At 45.4% G+C, this 20821-nt stretch overlaps 1 protein-coding gene across 2 annotated transcripts; it reads left to right on the top strand.

Moving 5' to 3' along the window:
- Positions 1-699: 699 nt before the first annotated feature.
- Positions 700-19516, top strand: LOC308612789 (eukaryotic translation initiation factor 2D). 2 transcript variants are annotated; one of them, XM_081225492.1, is made up of 15 exons: positions 700-894; positions 1805-1995; positions 3487-3570; positions 4044-4134; positions 6946-7053; positions 8860-9113; positions 9614-9731; positions 11561-11606; positions 11998-12101; positions 12223-12372; positions 12743-12832; positions 13559-13654; positions 14721-14841; positions 17618-17792; positions 19311-19516. In XM_081225492.1, the coding sequence occupies exons 1-15, from the start codon at positions 839-841 to the stop codon at positions 19379-19381; spliced, it is 1755 nt and encodes a 584-aa protein (XP_081081618.1). In that variant the 5' UTR covers positions 700-838; the 3' UTR covers positions 19382-19516. The 2 variants fall into 2 exon arrangements, with proteins under 2 accessions (XP_081081618.1, XP_081081619.1); XM_081225493.1 differs by lacking the exon at positions 6946-7053.
- The last annotated feature ends 1305 nt before the right edge of the window (positions 19517-20821 follow it).

Below are 20821 nucleotides of genomic sequence, written 5' to 3'. Positions count from 1 at the left end.
GACACAGGTTCGCGCCCCGCTCCGGGAAGATCCCACATGCCGCGGAGCGGCTGGGCCACTGAGCCTGAGTCATGGCCGCGGAGCCTGTGCTCCGCAACGGGAGAGGCCACAGCAGTGAGAGGCCCGCATACCGCAAAAAAAAAAAAAAAAAAGTTTTAAATAACAGATTTGAAGATCATTTGTATAGTTTTTTCCTCTTAACAGGAGGTCAAACCTCGGACTAAAGTGGATTCCCTGTTATTGTTATTATCACCTCATGTAAATTAAAAAACAGGAAGGAGAAAATCTCGGAAAGAATTCTAGCTGAGGCCCCAAGTGTGCAATAAAATGTAAAGATCTTAAGAAACAAAAGCCCTGAAGAAAACCATTCAAGAGGCCTGCAAGTTTAAGAAAACACGAGTTCAATTAATTTTGCCCAGCTGAACTAAACTGCATGGAATGAGAGCTGGCAGAGCTCCTACTCAACACACTAGAACGCTGATGGAGTAAAAATGAACGGAATCGCTGTTGGCCCCAGAGATACTACAGACGCACCCGCTCAAGCCACTCGCCTAGGCGCAGAGCCGGGCGTAAGGGGTGAGGCGAAAGGGTGCACCGCTCGGCGCAGGGATCCGCCCCGCCTTCTCCGGCCCCGCCCCCCATGCTTCAGTTCCCAGCCTTGCCATTAGGGGTGGCCGCGAAGCTGCGCGGCCCCGGTTTCCAGCCGGGCCCTTTTCCCAGCCGGGCCCAAGCATGGCTGCCCCCAGGACTGCGGGTTGGGAAGCCGCCGTGCTCGCGCTTTGCTGACAGTCCCTGGCTGCTGTGGTCTCCTTCTCTTCCCCAGGCCCCTCCAGCAGACATGTTTGCCAAGGCCTTTCGGGTCAAGTCCAACACGGCCATCAGGGGGTCGGACAGGTGAGGGAGAGAAGAGCCTGCTCTGCCCACCAGGGCACCCAGACATCTCTCAAGCTCGGCTGGCTCACAGCCTTTTCTGGGCTGGAGGCCGAGGGGTACAGCCGGAGAAGGGACCCCGGGGGGCGGGCAAGGGTGAGTTAGACGTGTTTTGAGAGTGAAGATGGAGAGGAGGCCTGATTTATCTCCCAGGCTGTCTTTTGGATATTTTAGTGAGTTTACGAGAAAGCGTATAATTCAATCAGCGCGTATTGACTGCAGTCTGTTTAAGGTGTCGTGGAGGATGCCAAAATGAAGGAAAACGGGGTCCCTGCCCTACCAAGAGCTTTGAGTCCCTTGGGAGAGATTAGATGGGGCACAGAGAAGTACAAGCATACGAGAAGAAGTGTCTAGTGATTACCACTGGCAGGAGAGACAGGTGGAGGGTGAGGTGAGAGGGGATAAGGCACATGTGGTAAGAAGTGTATCTGTTCAGTTTTGCAAATGAAGGTGTCACCTTGGGAATTTTGGAGGCAGTGTTCTATAGTTGTCATTCTTGGTGCCCTAGCAGAGCTGTTTAATCATAAGTTGACAGATTGGCCAAGCATAGATGAGAAAGGAGTGGGTCCAGGAGCTATGTGTGGAGTCAGGAAGGCAGGGCTTAGTTTCCAGTGGCAGGCTAACTTGGGTCGCTTACCGGATCTCAGTTTTTCCCTCTCTTTGTAAAATGGAAAGACATGCCCCAGGAACATGTGAAAATAGATGAGACATTGGATGAGAAAGAGAATGGGAGGTTTTGGAAGAGTGAGAATACGGCATCATCAACCAGTCTTTTTCTTGGGCCTCGTGATTGTATAGTAAGTCTTGAGTCCTCAGTATTTATTGGAATCCATCCGGGCAGCATACCTACCAGGTGTGTGCGCTCTCTCTGCAGGAGGAAGCTTCGGGCCGAGGTGACAGCTGCTTTCCCCACTCTTGGAACGGATCAGGTCTCTGAGTTAGTACCTGGAAAGGAAGAACTCAACACTGTGAAGTTGTATGCTCACAGAGGGGATGCAGTGACTGTGTACGTGCGTGGTGGTAACCCCATCCTATTTGAACTGGAGAAAACTCTATATCCGACAGGTATGGCAGTGGGATGGAGATGGCCATTACTATGGTCCTTGCCTAACATCTGTTTCTTCCATTAATCCGTCTTCCTTAAAACAAATAAATGCAAAATCTCCCTAAGAATCTTTTTGGACTTAGTGTCCCTAGAATTGGGTCTTTCAAGATCAGAAACTGCTATAGAAGTGAGGGGGAAAAAGGGTTAACACAAAAAGAGGGTGGTTGCCAAGGGAAATTCTGAGGTGAAGAAACACTGGTTTCTAGTGGGTTAAGTAGGGATTGGAGCAGAGGTCGTGAAAAGGGTGGAGTTTCAGAGCATGTAAAAAATGCTTCTTAAAACTTTCACGAGTGGAATTTTCTTAAGCTACTGAAGAGATCCTGTGATGGGAAAGAAGCTGGGTTAGTTAAACTCCATACCCAGCTGTCTTAGTGGTGGACTTTGGTTGAGATGTCTCACAGGGATTCTTTCTTAGGCTCTTGTCTGGCTCTCAGGATACTTTGCTTGCTTTCTTTGTCACAGATCTCAGAGAGGCAGTGTCCTTTTCTCTTTTCCATGGCTGCGGACACCTACTTTGTCATTCGGGGGCTTTTCTTCCTCCCAGCTTGGCTGCAGCAGTGCAGTGCAGTCTCCTACCCCAGGCCACCCCTACCCCCACCCTGCTTTGCTGCTGTACACATACAAGCCCTTTTTGATCTAAGGGTTTTACTGCTAATCCCTGTGGAAACAGAGAGAATAAAAATAAGAAACATGGGAAAGTTTCAGAATTTCTTACAGGCTGCTGCCCTGGTTTCGGATTACTTGCTTCTGAGGACATAAAAGGAATCCTCGTTGGGGCTCTGTCCCTACTTTTTTCCACTATGGCCATGTTTGGCTGCTGCCGTCCAGGTGGAACAATAGGTGCCTCCAAGTCTCAAGTGACACCCAGTTTCTTAAGTCTCCGCCTTCTTCAAGACTGCAGCCTCTTTGAGAAGGGAGTCAGCCTGATGTAAACTATATGGAATGTGTTTCCCACAGGAAAAGGGGCACTCAGTTCCCAGAGAGGGGTAAACGGATACTGGACAGGCAAAAGCAGATGTTCACTTCATCACTAGTTTTAGCCTTACACATAAATATCCAACTTTGGCAGCTAAATAGACTCTTAGAGCTGTAGCTCACTTCATGTGTCTTCCGACCAGTAAAAGTGATAACTTCTCAAGATCATAGATTGAGAGAAACTACTGCAAAGAGCTCAGTAGAAATATGTAAAGAATGCAGGTCTCTAAGGCTAAAGGAAGCAAGGATTCTCAAGTAAATACCATATAACATATAAACCGCTTCACAAACTTGCGGTAACCTAATCAAAAGAAAGAATGCAACTTCTTTGGGCATCCCCTTACAACCTTCTCTCTAGCTTTGACTTGAGTTTCTTTTCTACATGTTGATTAATGTGGCCTTAGTGTTTGGCTTTGCCATTCCCCAGGGGGTTGACTTTTGGGCAGTAAGTGTTTTCTGGCTCTCTTCTTGGACAGTGTACACCCTGTGGTCTTATCCTGATCTTCTAGCAACATTTACAACATGGCCCCTGGTGCTTGAAAAACTGGTGGGGGGAGCAGGTAAGAGTATTTTCCTATATTCTGGATAGTGGCTGAAACCTACTTAGTAAAGGCCAACTACTTTAATAAATGTACCCATTTTGTGCATTCATATGATTGAAAAATAGAATTTTTCCCTCATGTCTGTTGCATCTCTTACTTGGCTGCTTCCATAAGCTCTCTGACCCTGCTGTAAGGCTTAAATAAGATAAGTGACATGAAAGTGCTCTGTGAACTGCCATATGCTATACTTTAGATTAATAAACTGAATTTAGGAAACCAGAATAAGATAGATCATGGAACTGGACCCTCAGCTTGGTGCTTCAGTTTGACCACTAGTCTCCCAGAAGGAAAAGGTCTGATCCTCAGTTTGCCACTTTTTATTTTCATTATGAATAATGTAGTTGATGCTTAACAAATGTATGTTTGTTGAGCAAATGAGTAAATGATGAAGTAAACTGTGGAGTTAGTTGCAATGCTTTTGTTTCCTGCAGATTTGATGCTGCCAGGGCTAGTGGTGCCCCCTGCTGGTCTGCCTCAGGTACAGAAGGGTGACCTCTGTGCCATTGCCTTGGTGGGGAACAGGTACTGTGCCAGTCAGCTGTGCCTATGGGGAAACAACTTAGGGAAAACTTGGGAGGGGTGGGAATGACAACTTCACAGCATATGGATAAAGGATTAAAAGAAAAAACATATTCTTCCTGAGCAATCAGAGAGTGGGGAATGGCAGTGAGCCTGTGGGGTGTCCATACATCTGGGCCAAGTGTATTTGCTCCTGCTGCTGCTGCTTCCTTTTTAAAATTTATTTGTTTTTTTTCTCCTTTAAACATTTTTTTCTTAGATTTACAGAAGAGTTGCAAGTATAGTACAGAGTCCTGAAATACTCCTTACCCAGCTTCCTGTAATGATAACATCTTGTATAACCACAGTACAGTTATCAACACTAAGGAATTAACATTGGTACAGTCCTTTTGACACTATTACAGACTTTATGCATATTTCCCCAGTTTTCCCACGATGTCTTTTTTTCCTTTTTTTGTGTTCAGGAATCCAGTCCAGGGTACCACATTGCATTTAGTTGTCATGTCTTCTTAGTCTCCTGTCTGTGACATTTTCTTGGTCTTTCCTGCCTTGCATGACTTCAACATTATTTTTGTCGAACATCCACATCATCATCCTCATCTTTTAATTATTTTTAATAGATTTATTGAGATATAGTTTTCATACTATAAAATTCACCTGTTTCAAATGTACGATTCAGTGATTTTTTTTAGTATATTTACAGGGTTGTTCAGCCATCACCACAGTGTCTCTTTTTTAAAATAAATTAGGAAGTAATGGTATGAACACTTGTGAAAAATCAAAACCCTCTCACCCCATAATCCTTTTCTCCTAGAAGTAACCATTATCATTCTGATGCATGTCCTTGTCAGCCTTCTTCAATGCATATATACACGGGCATATAAAATGTATGGTTTGGGGTGTGTATGTTTAAAAATACAAATAAACAAACTTTATCCCTATTACTTTTTCACTTCAGGTAGTGGGGACATGTTCCATGTCAGCAAGCACAGATAAGCTGAATCTTTTTACCCACTGTGGGGTGATGGGAAAAGTCCTCTTCTAGTGGACATTGTGGTTGCCTCTACTTCGTCTCTATCACAAACAAGATCTTCCTGATGCCTCTAGGGACACTAGTGCCAATATTTTTCTAAAGTAGGTACTAGGAAGCAGAACTGTTTGGCTGAAGATCGTGCATATTTTCTGTTGCCCTATAAAAATGCTGTGTCAGTTTTCCCTCCTACCTACAGGGTATATGGAGCCTGTTTCCTTACATGCTCACCGACACTGGATATGATGGGTCATTTTCATTTGTATCATCCTGAATGAAAAATGACATCTTATTATTTTACTCATTGCTTCTTTGAGAGGGAAACATGGGAGGCATGGGAGGGGTCAGTGTTTAAAGATCTTATTTTTGTTGCTCATATTCTCCCATTTTCCTTGAACCTTTGGGAACCAAGCTCCTAGAAATGTTTCGTCCCTTGTTTACCTGTAGCAAAACTTGAAGTTGAAAAGAATGGTGAAATTATTGTTTTTTCCCCCCAGTATTCTATCCAAGATCGGAGAAAACTACATAAATGTGTATTTGGCCTCTGAGTTTGGCATTTAGAATGTATGTGGGAATGAATCCTAGGTGGTTTATGGAAGGGGGTGAGGGTACAAGGGAGTTTACTAAAACTACAAGACAGGTTCGAGACCGAAGTTCTTGAGCCATTGACGATTCCAAGGGTGGAAGACAAAGACCCGTCTTTTAGGAACTGGGAAAGAAGCCAAATTCAAAGATTCTGTGGCAGGAACTGACCCATGGGCACAGGAAGTGGAGCCACCGGATTAGCAAACGTTTTTTTTGAAGTTCAGGTGTTGGGAAATCTGCCCTTGAATCGTCTCCCTTGGGTCCAGGCAACGTTGCCAGGCTTGTATATTCCCCTCCTGTTAGCCAGCTGGACACCGATCCTTACAGGCAATGTGTGAGCATTGCTGAGTAACAGTGGGCTGACAGAGATTTCCCATTTGGGCTTTGGAAGTTTTTTGTAGTTATTGTAAATGTGGTTGTTTCTGATACTTTGGACACATCCAGTTCTTAGATAGATGTTATACAGAGCAAGGCCTGTTATAAACAACCAACTCAGAAGGAACCTTTCGTTGGTACCACTGTATCTCTCTTCTCTCTTCCCTCTGGTATCCCTCAGCCTAATTTATGGCATATGAATGGCCTCCCTTCTGAATTTCCATATAGGATGGCTATGCCTTTTTTTTTTTTTTTTTTTTTTTTTTCTTTTTGCGGTATGCGGGCCTCTCACTGTTGTGGCCTCTCCCGTTGCGGAGCACAGGCTCCGGATGCGCAGGCCCAGCGGCCATGGCTCACGGGCCCAGCCACTCCGCGGCATGTGGGATCCTCCCAGACCGGGGCACGAACCCGTATCCCCTGCATCGGCAGGCGGACTCTCAACCACTGCGCCACCAGGGAGGCCCCGGCTATGCCTTTTTTAAGATAGGGGAGATAATTTATTTTTTGAAATTAAAGAAAGGGAACTTTAAATATCCTTCTGAGTCCTGGCTGGGTTTGGTTCATAATAAGAATATAAGAATGATATCATCAATAGAGGAGTTACTTACACAGAAGGGAATATTTGGTCAAGGAATTTTTGAAAGTCATATGTGTAGGTAATTTGAATAAGATTGAGACTGCACCGAGTTTTAGCTCTGTGATACAAGTGGATGCTTCAGATTTGCAACCGTGGTGCTTTGAACACATGTGTAGAAACCTGGTCCTGACATATGCCCTCCTGGAAGACTTTCCCTGACCCTCATCTCTGACCTCCTCCTTCTCAGAGCCCCCATTGCCATCGGAGTTGCTGCCATGTCCACAGCCGAGATGCTGACCTCAGGTCTGAAGGGAAGGGGCTTTTCTGTGCTCCACACCTACCAGGACCACTTGTGGTGGGTTCCATGCTTTTTCTGTTTTATAGGGAGCTGGGTGGGCGGAGGGAGCACGGCCTGGATTGAGAAGCGAGAGTTTTGATCCCTGCTGTGTCCTTAGTCAAGTTGCTGACCCTAGACATTAATTTCCTTGCAAAATATGGAGAAAAGATTTTTTTTTTGCCTGTTTAGAAAAGAAATTACAGAGAACTTTATTTTCTAGGTGAATTATAGAATCCTAGGGTTGGAAGGCCTTAGGGATTGTCTTCTCTGCCTCTCAGTACAGTGATATTCTGTATTTTTATGGCACTGGTCGATCTGGCCTTTTCTGCCGTGTACATTTAGGCATTTTCTGACCCCATGATGAGTGCTCGGGAATTCTCACATCTGAATCCAGATCAAAGCAGAGTAGATCCTCAGGCACCAGGGTGACAACCTGATGACTTTCCTGTTGTTCAAGTTCCACATTTAGGATCTCCTCCTCATTACGGAACTTGCACTTTCTCACTGTGACGGGTGCTCTCTGGAGCTGTATGTGAGTTTATTTTCTGGTTATTTTCGTGTCATTTAACCAAAATAGTAAGTAGTGCTTTTCTCGAAAGCAGTCTACCTGGTCTTCTGGCCAAGTGTTGTGTGGCCTGTTGGTATAGATTTACCCTTACGTTTTTAGTCAGTCTTGGAGTTACTTATTTTACAAGTATTGGCCAAGCCCTGCTTTGCTGGAGGTACAGCCTCATCAGTGTGGGTTTCAGCAGGCATCTGAGGGCTGCTTACTCACGTACTCCCAGCACCTTGTTTTCTGACTGTTAGTCTGGGCAGTTAAGGTCCTGTTGTCTAAATTGTTTTATCAGTGGCTGCCTCAGTCTCCCCTTCTCCCACCCTTTGAAAGTACTTATGGTATTTACCTGATCAGAATAGCCTAAACATACGCTCTGGCCTCACTAGTAGCCATACTAATAAGCCTTACTGCGGCTGTTAGTAATACTTTGTTTGACTTGCATAATCTTAGTTAACATAAAGCTTTTTGTTTTTACCGCTCTGCTATGTGGCATCCCTTTTTTTCCTGTCTTCATAAGGCTTAGTGGCATAAAGCCATTGTAATCTCTACTCTGCAGGTTGTATTGCGTTTTTTTTTTTTCAGTTGAGGTATAGTTGATGTACAATGTTGTGTTAGTTTCAGGTGAACAGCCAAGTGATTCTAGTGACCATTAGTATATCTAGTGATTCTAGATATAGATATATACATATATGTTCTTTCTCGGATTCTTTTCCATTAAAGGTTATTACAAGGTATTGAATATAGTTCCCTGTGCTATACAGGTGGTCCTTGTCATTTATCTATTTTAGATTGCATTCTGATTTAACACAGAAGCAGTCTTGAGCAGTCCAGGTGTTTGTAATTTGTTCCATACGCTCAACCTTGGGTTTGTATTTCAACAAACTGGCACTACAGATGCGTTTGCAATCTTCATTTGGTTATTTAATTCAAAATGGTTTTATTTTTAATTTCTATGAAGGGAATACTTTGGAAGGGGAGCTCCACTTTAACTATGTTGTCTTTAATTTTTCTCTGTCCCTGAATTTCTGTTTGGGTTAAGGAGGAGGCAAGAATTACTCTCCCCATTTCAAAGATGAGGAAAGTGAGGCATGGGACTTCTCTGGGCCCAGAATTGGAAACAGAGTTGAGAGGCACACCCAGGTTCTCTGGCCTCTCCTGGACACCCCTGCCTGTGGGTCTTACTCTCTCTGGACCCCTGCTGACCCCCTGACCGGGGCTGGAGAGTGTTGTGGCTGCTGCTCAGTGTTTCTGACATGAGGTTTTTGCAGGCGATCTGGAGACAAGTCCTCTCCACCATCCATTGCTCCACTGGCCCTGGATCCCCCAGATCTCAGTGAAGAGAAGGGGTCTGTCCAGGCAGACACCACCTTGCAGGGAGACATGAGGCGCCTGACCCTGGCGGGAGAGGAGGAGGAGGGGGAGGTTCAGCAGAGGTGTGGGGAGAAGTCCCCGTCGGAAGCTACAGAAGACCCCAGTGTCCGGGGCCTGAGCCCAGAGCCCACGGACAGCAAGACCCTTCCAGGTACAGCTCTGGCAGGAGCAGGGCGCTCGCCTCTCAGTGTAGGGACTGAAGCGCTCTGCTCTGCTTCCGCCCAGAGCGGCGCCACGGCTCTGGGAGGGGCGGGGAAAGGCCTTAGTTTTGGTGAGGGTGGTGCCACAGCCCTTTGCCATCTTACCTGGGAGTCTTGCGCATATGTCGCGTTTCCCTGGATACCCGTCGGCTCTGCTATTTGGACTGTTCCCAGCTACACGGCCCTCTTAGTTTTCTTCTGGCTCTGACTTCTCTATCAGAGAAGCATCTGCGCCTGGCTGGGTGGGACTTTGTGGCCTGACCCCCTCTGTGGGGTCAGACCTCTGTAAAGGCTCAGTGTTCTAGAGAGTCTGGGAGCTTTGGTGCCTGGGAATGGGCTCCTTCAGAGCTGAGGGGTGAGGTACGGATGTCACTGTGCGGGGAGTTATCTTGTGCTGCGCGGGCCTTCTGCGGCCTTCAGGAAGGATGTGGTTCTTGTCTTCTCCTTGCAGAGCAAATGGACGAAGTGTTGCAGAGATGCTTCTTGCGTGCTTTGAAGTACCGCGTCAAAAAGGCTGACCTCCCTTTACTCACCAGCACTCTCCTGGGCAGCCACATGTTCTCCTGCTGGTATGGAAGGCATGGTGTGGGCTGGGGGCCGGGCGGTGGGTCTGTCTCCTGCTCTTTGGTGGTAGGATGGGACAAGGCTGATGGGGGAATTGTTTCAGGGACATGATGTGGAAAGAGCGAAGTGGAGGGTTGATCTAGCAAACACTGAGTTTTAAAGACTTAAGTTTTAGCCAGTGAAAGGATGTTGAGGAAATGAAGGTTAAAATGCGCAAGGCGCTTTGAGCACTGCCTCTGCTGTGGTGATTCTGGGCTCTTTTACGGATTGGGCAGCATGTCCGGCCCCGGAAGGGCCCTGGGGCAGCCTGTTTGTTCTGGAGGCTTCAGTCCCCTCACACCTTTCTGAAGAGTAGGTGGGCCAGATTAGGTTGTGTCAGCAGGAAGAATCGGTGTGAACCCCCCCACCCGACCCGCACACACAGCCACCAGCAGAGGGAGTGTTACATGTGGGTTGAACCTGGACTTTGAAGACTGAGCCATCTGGGCTCAAAAGCCAGCTCCCCAGGGTGTTGGAGCAAAGGTGTATTTGAGCCCATTACCAGGCTTCTCTGAGCCCTGATTTCTAACACTTGTAAGATTGCTGTCAAGATCGAATAACCTGACATTTAATAAGCACCCAGTAAATATTATCATGTCAGGAGATTTGCTTATTGATTTTCACCTCAAGTCTGAACTTCTTTCTTTTTGAGAATTTTGCTCTGTTTTTTTTTTTTTTTTTTTTTTTGCGGTACGCGGGCCCCACACTGTTGTGGCCTCTCCCTTGCGGAGCAGCACAGGCTCAGCGGCCATGGCTCACGGGCCCAGCCGCTCTGCGGCACGTGGGATCTTCCCAGACCGGGGCACGAACCCGTGTCCCCTGCATCGGCAGGCGGACTCTCAACCACTGCGCCACCAGGGAAGCCCTGCTCTGTTTTTTAAACAAGGGGTTTTAATGTAATTCTCTTCCTCTACATGTGAGCTTCTTTAAGGCATTCTATACAAGTATGGGGTCTGGAGTGTGTGGCAGGATACTTGGTAATTTGTACTGACCTTGCTGGGTTGCAAGTAACTGGGAAACGGGTAGAGGTTCTTAACCTGGGGTGGGTTCTAGAAGGGATCCCTATGAATCCCACTGCTTTTGCTTGTCACATTTTGAGAGAAGATGTACATTCTGGGGAGATAGAATGATTACAGCTTTCATTAGGGTTCTTTCCCCCAAAGCCAACAGTCTATAAAGAGTCAGATAGTAATTATTTTAGGCTTTGCAGGCCCTACAGTCTCTATTGCAACTGTGCAAGTCTGCCATTGTGGCAGTAAAGCAACCATAGACAGTAGATGAATGGGCATTGCCAGATTTGGCCTGCAGGATGTGGTTTGCCTTGCTGCCACAGTGAGCTTGGTGTTGCAGAGCCTCACCTGGCGGTGAAACTTCTGAGGCCACAGAAGGTTGTCTAGTTTGAAAGGAATCTAAAGCTGTATCTGGTACAGTAGCCACAAGCCATGTGTGGCTATTTAAATTTAAATTAACTAAAATTAAATAAAATTTAACATTCAGTTCCTTAGTCACATTAGTCACGTTTCAAGTGCTTAATAGCCACGTTTGTCTAGTGGCTACCACGTTGATAGCAGAGAACATTCCATCTTTACAGAAAGGCCTACTGGACAGCAAGGATCTGGAGCAGCTAAAGTCTGCATCTCTCTCTGATGCTGCCGATGGGCAGAGAGCTCTGGAACAGCGGCCTCTTTCTGAACATACAGGAGGAAGGCTGAGGAAAATGTCCTCCTCTCAGTGTCAGGCAGGCCGTACCACTACTGCTTTGTTAGCTTAACTTGCCTTTTCCATCTGCCATCAGCCCCGAAGGACGACAACTGGACATAAAGAAGTCAAGCTACAAAAAGGTAAGCGGGTCCCTTCTCTGCATACCCACACAGGGAGCTGTGTAGGGGCACACGTGGCATGAGCTGGTGGATGTGGGGAAGCCCTATCTGCAGGGCTGAGGCTAGAATTAAGCTTTTTGGTTCCAGGTATAGGGGGCGGAAGGAAACTCTCCCTGGGCTGAGGCAGTTGGGTGGGCACCCACTCCCCTCTCTCCTTCCCACCCCTTTATATCTGATCCAAGTTCTGAAAGGCTTCACCGGTAGGGGCCCTTCACTTCCTAACTGAATGAGGACAGGGACTGTCCCACATCCCTCCCCGGGACCTGCCTAGCTCGGTGTCTGGCATGTCTCAGGTGCTCAGTGTGTGTGCAGAGTCGATGAGGTCCCCTACCACTGGCCCTCTCTCCCTTAGCTCTCTAAGTTCCTGCAGCACATGCAGCAGGAGCAGATTATACAGGTGCAGGAGCTGAGCAAAGGGGTGGAGAGCATTGTGGCTGTGGACTGGAAGCACCCGAGGTGAGTGCAGGGGGCCTGGTCACCGCAGCTCAGCTGGCCCCAGGGCACCTGGGCCACGGACCGGGAATCGCCAAGACGCTAGTATAAAATGTGTTTTTTCTTTCCTTCTGCTGGGTTTTAGGATCACATCTTTCGTCATACCCGAGCCCTCCCCGACCTCCCAGACAATCCAGGAGGGTAGCAGGGAACAGCCCTATCACCCTCCAGATATAAAATCCCTCTACTGTGTCCCAGCCAGCATGACCCTGCTCTTCCAGGAGTCTGGCCACAAGTGAGTTTTTGGAGAGCAGCCCTTCTCTGCCTGCTTGGTGTTCTGGCCTATAATCCTTTCAGCCTGAGTAGTGTTCTTCTGTGACCGGCAAAACCCGCTCTGCCCTCTCCTCCCTTTCTCCCAGATCCAGCTTCAAGCCTCCTTCCCCTGGGAAGGGTCTCTGGACTAAGTGAATGAGAGAGTAGGTCTCTCCCTTTTCTACCTGTAATTATTCTTCACACGGCCCTGCTGGCCCCAGGCAGGAAAAGGGAAGAACCCAGAGGTCGAGAAGCTGAGGAGAGCGCCCTGCTGAGCAGGAAGTGAATCTTGGTATTTACAGTTTGTCTCCCAGCATAGCGTGAATAACGCCCCCCTGTCACTTCTCACCTAGGAAGGGGAGCATCCTCGAGGGCAGTGAGGTCCGAACAATCGTCATCAACTACGCCAAGAAAAATGACCTGGTTGATGCAGACAACAAAAAGTGAGTGGATGGGGAGGGGAGCTCGCCCCATGTCCTTCAGTGTTCATTTTCAGAACACATAGAGGGTGGCTGGGAGGGAGGGGTGCAGGAGATCACAGACTGCTAGAAATAATCAAGGCCAGTGGTTTCTAAACCATAGGCTGCGGACACTTAGAGCTGTGGTCTAAGGTAGTCAGATCCAGATATGCTGTCAACATTGACTGTAGCCTGAATAAGCATCATCTCATATGTATCTACTGTTGATTTTCAAATGCACTTGCTCTTGTGAGGAACAAAATGTCTAAACTTTAAAAAATTTTACCAAAGTCATCTTAGCTTTTTGGTATTCTCTATTTTCTTAGTAAGTGGATATAGAAGGTAAACTACTAAATGAAGAGTGTTTCACTAATTTTTTTTTTTAATTTCAAAAGATACCCTCATGATCAAAAAGTTGGGAACTACTGGTTTAATCATGGTTAGTTAGTAGCAGAAGTGAGCCAGGATCCCGGTCTTCGGATTTTTTTCCCATCCCACTTTCCCCTCCACTGCCTGTTTCTCCTTTGTTCTAGGAAAGCAGACGTGTACCTCCCATCCAGAGGGTACGTTGCTTCATGGACTGTGAACCCCTAATTGGTTCTAATAATCCTGAACGACTTTAAACAACACATAACACATGAATCCTGAGTGGACCCTGGGATCAGAAGGGGCGGGGCTAGGAGTTCTTTATTGCCTTTTCTTTCCCTTTAGTCTTGTGAAATTGGATCCCATCCTATGTGACTGCATCTTAGAGAAAGGTGAACAGCACACAGTCATGAAGCTTCCATGGGACAGTCTCCTGAACAGGTAGTGGGGATTGGCAGCCCCTCCCCAATGTTTCCATCCCCTCCCCTTAATGTCTATCACATTGGACTTCAGAATTGTCCCTCTCATCATCTCTGACTTTCTTTCCATAATTCACACCATGTCGGTCTGCATAAACACAGGCTTGGGTAATTCTGATGTGGAGGGTCTTTGGAGCGATTTGAGCCAACACAGTATAGAAGAACTTGAGAAGGAGAGAGAAGAAGAACATTAATTAGAAAGAAGAGCTTCAAAAAAAGAAGGTGTGGGTGGCGGGTGGGGATTGTCTTAAAGTCTTTTCAAAGGAAGGATTCTTATACTCTTTCTTTTCCGTAGACCCAAAACTGAAAATAACTTCTATAAGGAGTTAGCAAACTATAGCCTGCGGGCCAAATCTGGCCTGCTACCTGTTTTTGTAAATAAGGTTTTATTGGCCCGCAGCCACACCAAGTTGTTTACATATTATCTGTGCTGCTTTCCTGCTAAATGGCAGAGTTGAGTAATTTCAACAGAGACCATATGGCCCTTGAAAGCCTAAAATACTTACCACCTGGCCTTTACTAGAAAAAGTTTGTCAATCTCAATATATATGCTAGCAAAAGAAAATCTGGTTAGACAGAAGGTAGAAATTCCTTGTGGTAAAGGTGTCTATAAATGATGCATGACCGCAGCATGTCAGAAATGTGAAGCAGCACTTTATTGTGCTGGGTAAGGGAGACTCTTGAGATAGTAAACTCCACAAGCCCACCTGGGCAGGTTTTCAGAAGAGGCCAGGCAAGTGGACAGTTTCTAGGGGCTTGAGTCTCGGATGTTCCCTTCCCTGAGTTGGTGGGTCTTGACTGTGGCCACACTTTGGGGAGCTTAAAAAATGAATCTTCCTGATCAGAGTTTCTGACTTAATTGGTCTGGGGTTTAGCTCCCTAGCTGATTTGAATGATTCTACTGTGCAGGCAGAGGTGAACCACCACCTGTAAGATCAGCTTCCATCTAGCTGTCTGCTGGGAATGGGATATGAGGAAATGGTTTCTGCTGGCTTTATTAGTCACCAACTCATTAACTCCTGTTTCAGATGTTTGGAAAAACTGCAGCCTGCCTATCAAGTGACCTTTCCGGGACAGGAGCCCATTGTGAAGAAAGGCAAAATCTGCCCAATTGAAATCACCCTAGCACAGAGAGCTTCTAACAAAAGGGTAATTTTTAAAAGACACAACATTTGAAGATGGTGATTTAATGTGCCTGCTAAGTTCTAGTCTCTCTAATGTGATTGGAGGTTTTTAGATTGGCCTTAAACGCCTCAAAGATTGTTTGGGAAACACCCATGTTTGTGTGACTGGGCCAGGCCCTATGTAAAACAGGTAAAGCTGACCCCCTCCCTCACTGCTCTCTAGGATTTTGTGCTAGGAAACTTGCTAGAGCCTGGTTCTAAAAGTAAACAAGATCTTATATTTATTTTTTTCTTAGAACTATGGTATGGGCTTTCAGCTCTTACTCATTCTGTTACCTCTTGGGCCTTGCTCAGTGAAAATAACTACTAAAGAATCGCTGAAGGAGGTACTTCCCTGGTGGTGCAGTGGTTAAGAATCTGCCTGCCAATGCAGGGGACATGGGTTCGATGCCTGGCCTGGGAAGATCCCACGTGCTGCAGAGCAACTAAGCCCATGCGCCACAACTACTGAGCCTGCGCTCTAGAGCCCACGTGCCGCAACTACTGAGCCCACGTGCCGCAACTACTGAAGCCTGCGTGACTACAGCCTGTGTTCCGCAACAAGAGAAGCCACCGCAATGAGAAGCCCGTGCACCACAATGAAGAGTAGACCCTGCTCGCTGCAACTAGAGAAAGCCCGCACGCACTAACGAAGACGCAATGCAGCCAAAAGAAAAAAAAAAAAGAAAGGAAAGAAAAAAAGAATCACTGAAGGAACTGAGCGTGTTTAGCTTGGCAACACAAAGTCGTAGGGAACAAATTACATCTGTCCTCAAATATGTGAAAAGCTGTACTTGGGAAAAGGAGTGCACTTATTTTGTATGCCTTGAGAAGACAGAAATAAGATTATTGGGTAGAAATCCCAAGAAGCCAGACTTGGGTTCAAAATAAAGAACTTTCTAGTAGTGTGTGGTTATGAACGTGGGCTTTGAGATTAGAGACCTGGGTTCCAGTGTGGCCTTTGCCTTGCTGCTTGACTTTGAGCAAGTTACTTAATGTCGTTTTGCTTGAGTTTCCTTATATGAAGAATGGGGATAATACCTACCTCATAAGGCACTGTGAGGATCAAATGAAGGAATATATGTAGGCGAAGCACTTAGAATAGTACTTGGCATGTAAACATTCAATAAATGAGAACCAAACAATGATAACCTTAATAATTAGCAATAGCCACCATTTCTTGAATGTGTAATTATGTGTGATGATGGTTTTGTCTTTATGTTAAAAAGAGCCCTTGTCTTTTGGCGATACATACTGAAATATTTGCAGACGAGATCTGATGTCTAGGGGGATTTGCTTTAAAGTAACACAGGAATGGGGGTGGGTGGGGATATAGATGAATCAAGGTTGGTCATGAGTTGATAATTGTTAAAATGCGTGATGGGTACATGGGAGCTCATCGTACTATTCTACTTTTATTTGTGTTTTAAATTCTCCATAAAAAAGACTTTAAAAAAAGTATATGAATTTTTTCATTATTAAATTTGTTATGGTGATCGATAATCAGTGATCTTTGATGTTACTATTGTGAAAAAGGTTACAACTCCTTGAAGGCTCAGGTGATGGGTAGCACTTTTTAGCAATAAGGTATTTTTTAATTAAGGTATATACTTTGTTTTTTAAGACATAATATTATTGCAAACTTAACAGTATAGTGAGAACATAACTTTTAAAAATATTTCATTGAAGTATAGTTGATTTACAATGTTGTGTTAATTTCTGCTGTATAGCAAAGTGATTCAGTTATACATATATATATTCTTTTTCGTATTATTTTCCATATGGTTTATCACAGGATATTGAATATAGTTCCCTGTGCTATACACTAGGACCTTGTTATTTATCCATCCTGTACTTACTAGTTTGCATCTGCTAGTCCCAAACTCCTAATCCTGTCCTCTATGTCTGTGAGTCTGTTTCTGTTTCATAGATAATTTCATTTGTGTTGTATTTTAGATTTCATATATAAGTGATATCATATGGTATTTGTCTTTCTCTGACTTACTTCTCTTAATGTGATAATCTCTAGGTCCGTCCATGTTGCTGCAAATGGCATTATTTAATTCTTTCTTATGGCTGAGTAATATTCCATTGCATATATATATACCACATCTTCTTTATCCATTCATCTGTAAATAGAATGATAGATAGGTTGTTTCCATGTCTTGGCTATTGTAAATAGTGATTCTATGAGCATAGGGGTACATGTATCTTCTTGAGTTATAGTTTTGCCTGGGTATATTCCCAGGAGTGGGATTGCTAGATCAATGGTAGTTCTATTTTTAGTTTTTTGAGGAACCTCCATACTGTTCTCCCTAGCAGCTGTACCAATTTACATTCCCACCCAGAGTGTAAGAGGGTTCCCTTTTCTCCACACCCTCTCCAACATTTATTTGTAGACTTTAATGATGACCATTCTGAACAGTGTGAGGTGGTACCTCACTGTGGTTTTGATTTTCATGAGAACGTAACTTTTATATGCACTGGGAAACCAAAAATTCATGTGACTCATTTTACTGTGATACTTGCTTTATCATGGTGGGTCTGGAACCGAACCCACAATGCCTCTGAGGTGTGCCTGTATTGGCTGGGGTAGAAAGAAAAAATCAAGTTAGAAGCACAAAAATGAATTATTTGGATGAAGGTACCATGGTTGTAGGGATGGTGAACATAGTGGGTGAGGAGGCTTCTGAGGCCCTGGAAGGTTTCTGGAGGGGAGGGCATGTGGTCTGTACCCACCATCAGTTTTCTGTCCCCCACAGGTGACTGTGGTCCGGAACTTGGAGGCCTATGGTCTGGACCCATGCTCAGTGGCTGCCATCCTCCAGCAGCGATGCCAGGCTAGCACTACTGTCATTCCTGCCCCTGGGACCAAGGACATCCTGCAGGTTCAGATCCAGGGAAATCAGATCCACCACCTCGGCCGGCTGTTGCTTGGTGAGCATCCCCTCTTAAGAAGCAGACACACTGGTCTAACTTGGCAAATATCTTCCTACCAACTAAACTCACCCTAGTGAGTTTACCATATAAGTAGCTTTTAGCAGCCAGAGAGAGGTGGAACTAATGTTTGAACTAGATCCTTTAGCCCCCAAATTCATTGTTTCCTCCACCATGCTAGTAGAGTAGTTTTCTTCCTGGTTTTCCTTTTTTTGTAAGACATTTGTTGAGCACCCAAACTTTGCTAGGCACTTTGCTGGGCTTTTTGCAGGCTTGGTCTCTCTGAATCATGGTGCTGCAGAACTGTTTCTGTTTTGCAGATGAGGAAACTAAGTTTCAGTACATTGCGCTGAGATATTCAGCTGTTCAGTGCTGCAGCTGGGCTCTGAACTTTCATTTGCTTGACTCCCGAGCCTAGGTTCCTTCTACCAACCCTGAGTCACCCAGCCTCCAGTCAGTCCTCAATTCCAGCTGCCGGAGTCAGCTTCCTAAAACAATGTGATCACATCACTCCTCTCTGAAAAACTTTTTATATCTCTTTAATGCCTTCAGAATAAACTCTTAAGCTCAATAAACAAGACCCTCCCAGCCCAACCCCATCTTCCATCCGGGTTCTCTGGCAGGTCCCTGATCCCCACGCCAGGCTTCAGCCGTGCTGGTCTCCTTTGCCATTCCCCGCGTGCACCTGCACATTCACACCTGGGTGCTTTCCTCTGTGTTGTCCCCTCACCTTGTGTGGCCTCTCACAGCCTGACCTAAAGCCTCATTGGCCCAGCTCAGGGGTCACAGGAAACCTGTCTTAGAACATGTCCCTTTTTTTTTTTTTTTTTCTGTTTCCTTAAATTGACATTTAAAAAACTGCTAACATAGTACTTTCCAGTTGTGTTTGTATTTCTGGTTAGTGTCTACAACTTGGCTAATTTATTCTGTTGTCTGAACTCCCTGTTAGAGTGAACTTCTTGAATCAGAGAGCTGACCTTTTTCATCCTTTTTTCATGCCCAGGGTCTGGCCCATAGTAACTGCTCAATAAGCACATTTAATTTATGGTCTAAGGCAGTACCCAGCAGTTAACTTTTACAGTTGAGCCCCTTTAAGTGAAAAACCCCATATGAAATACAGAGGAAAAAAGATAAACACATGACTGAACTCAGACACACACATTCTCTCTTGTGAGAAAATTATAAATGCCTGGAGTACACCTAGAAGGTAGCTGTCAACGTGAACATTGCTGAAATACACACTTCATCCTCGGGGTGTAAGGATAACGGGTCCATTCCCGTTGGAGTTGAGTTTGAGCTGGGTGTAGAAGAGCAGGTCACATGATGGAAATGGTCTGAACTGAGAGTTGACAGCAGGAATGAGCACACAGTGGGGCAAGAGGGCCAGGAGGTGGCTGTGCAGATTGGGGACCTTGGAGGTCGGGGCCAAGGAGGGTCATTGTAGACAAAGGGGAAGGAGTTGCGGGGAGGAGAGCATACACATGCCTCACTGAGGAGTTTCTGCCTTTTGGATCGTAGAAGAGTATCGGCTTCCTCGAAAACACATCCAGGGCCTGGAAAAGGCCCCCAAACCTGGCAAGAAGAAGTGACACACTCTTGTTTCGTGTGGTTGGTCCAGAGGAAGTCCAAGCTGTGGGCTGGTAATTTATATGAGTATTTTCTGCTTTTGCAAATTAAAAAAATATATAATTCTTTACCAAAATAAATTTTTATTCTAATCTAAATTTGATTTCCCTCTTGTTTCCTCCACTTAGCTAAAATGTTGTACAGAGTTTTCAGATCAGAAGCCATTTTAAATGGACACTCAAGGCCATTGTGGAGTGCCTTTTCCATTCATGTGGTTTCAGTCATTTTAGTTCATCCTCTGCTTTCAAGGCTGACTAGCCCAAACAGAGTTCAGGCAGGCGGGCCCTTCCCATTTTTAAAGTCCCTCTACCAAATATTCAACAGCCTCTTGCTATTCTTACTACCTTACTACTACTAATTAACCTCCTAGCCCCAAATCATTCCTTCACATCTTTAAAGGGCTATTTATATAGGTATTTATATTTGTCATCAATCAAGGCAAAAAAGAAGGAAGGCTTGGCCCTAAGTTATAGTATTTAGGCTATACAGGAATAAGAAACAGTGAAAGCACATTAGAACATGGAATTCTGTACAACAATGGTTTTTCCCCAACATTGGCAACTGCCACTAACAGCCGTAAATTGTGATGTGGCTGCAAGATTATGGCTTTGCTACAGTGAAGTCTTAGCCAACAAATGCTTTCTTTAGCCTCAGACTTCTTCACCTGGGGCTCATGGAAGAGGTCTATCAGTTGATCTTCAGAGGGTCCACGAACTTCTCCGAAAGAGTGTGCAAGATTTTGTATGACCATTTTCCTAAAAGCGGTTACCCTGCTTTTGTCAAATTCCCAGCAGGATCATGCGATGCCAGAAAGGTTCAGAACCCCTGCTGTGGTCCCTGCTCAGCTTGTGGCAGTCATTTCCGCACCAGGGCTCTCCTTGTACGGTAGGAAGAAGGGCTAAGCTGAATTAACTGCAGAGTTCTTTGGTTTTACCGTCAAAAAAACACACTTCAGTTTACTTCCTTTTTTTCCTTGGTCATACCACTTTTGTTTTTTTTAAACCAAGATAAAGGCTTGAAACTATCTAAAATATTCACAAATTCCCCATCTGGGGCTTGAAAAAGAAGGGGATGAGTACGAAAATGTGTGTGTGAGGTCCCTTGCCTTTTGTTATTAGGCCCCGAATAATTGTCCTTTTCACTGCTGACTCACTGTAAGTAAACTCCTTTTTCACCGATCCACTCTGTTGACATCAGCAATATGAAACTGAGAAAGAGATTTCTAGAAATTGACCCCAAACAAGATTCTGTTACAGCAGAACCCTTGGACAGAGCTTGATCTAAGGGAGCACAGTATGTACGGCAGTCATGAAATATGGTCCTCATAAGAATACAAATAACTTGTAGTACTTTATAAAGTTCCTTCACAGACGTGATTTGTTTTGCACAACCTTGGGGGGACT

This window comes from Mesoplodon bidens (assembly GCF_964165515.1).
Source record: "Mesoplodon bidens genome assembly, chromosome: 2".
Taxonomy (NCBI): domain Eukaryota; kingdom Metazoa; phylum Chordata; class Mammalia; order Artiodactyla; family Ziphiidae; genus Mesoplodon; species Mesoplodon bidens.
This window is presented reverse-complemented; position numbering and strand designations above follow the sequence as displayed.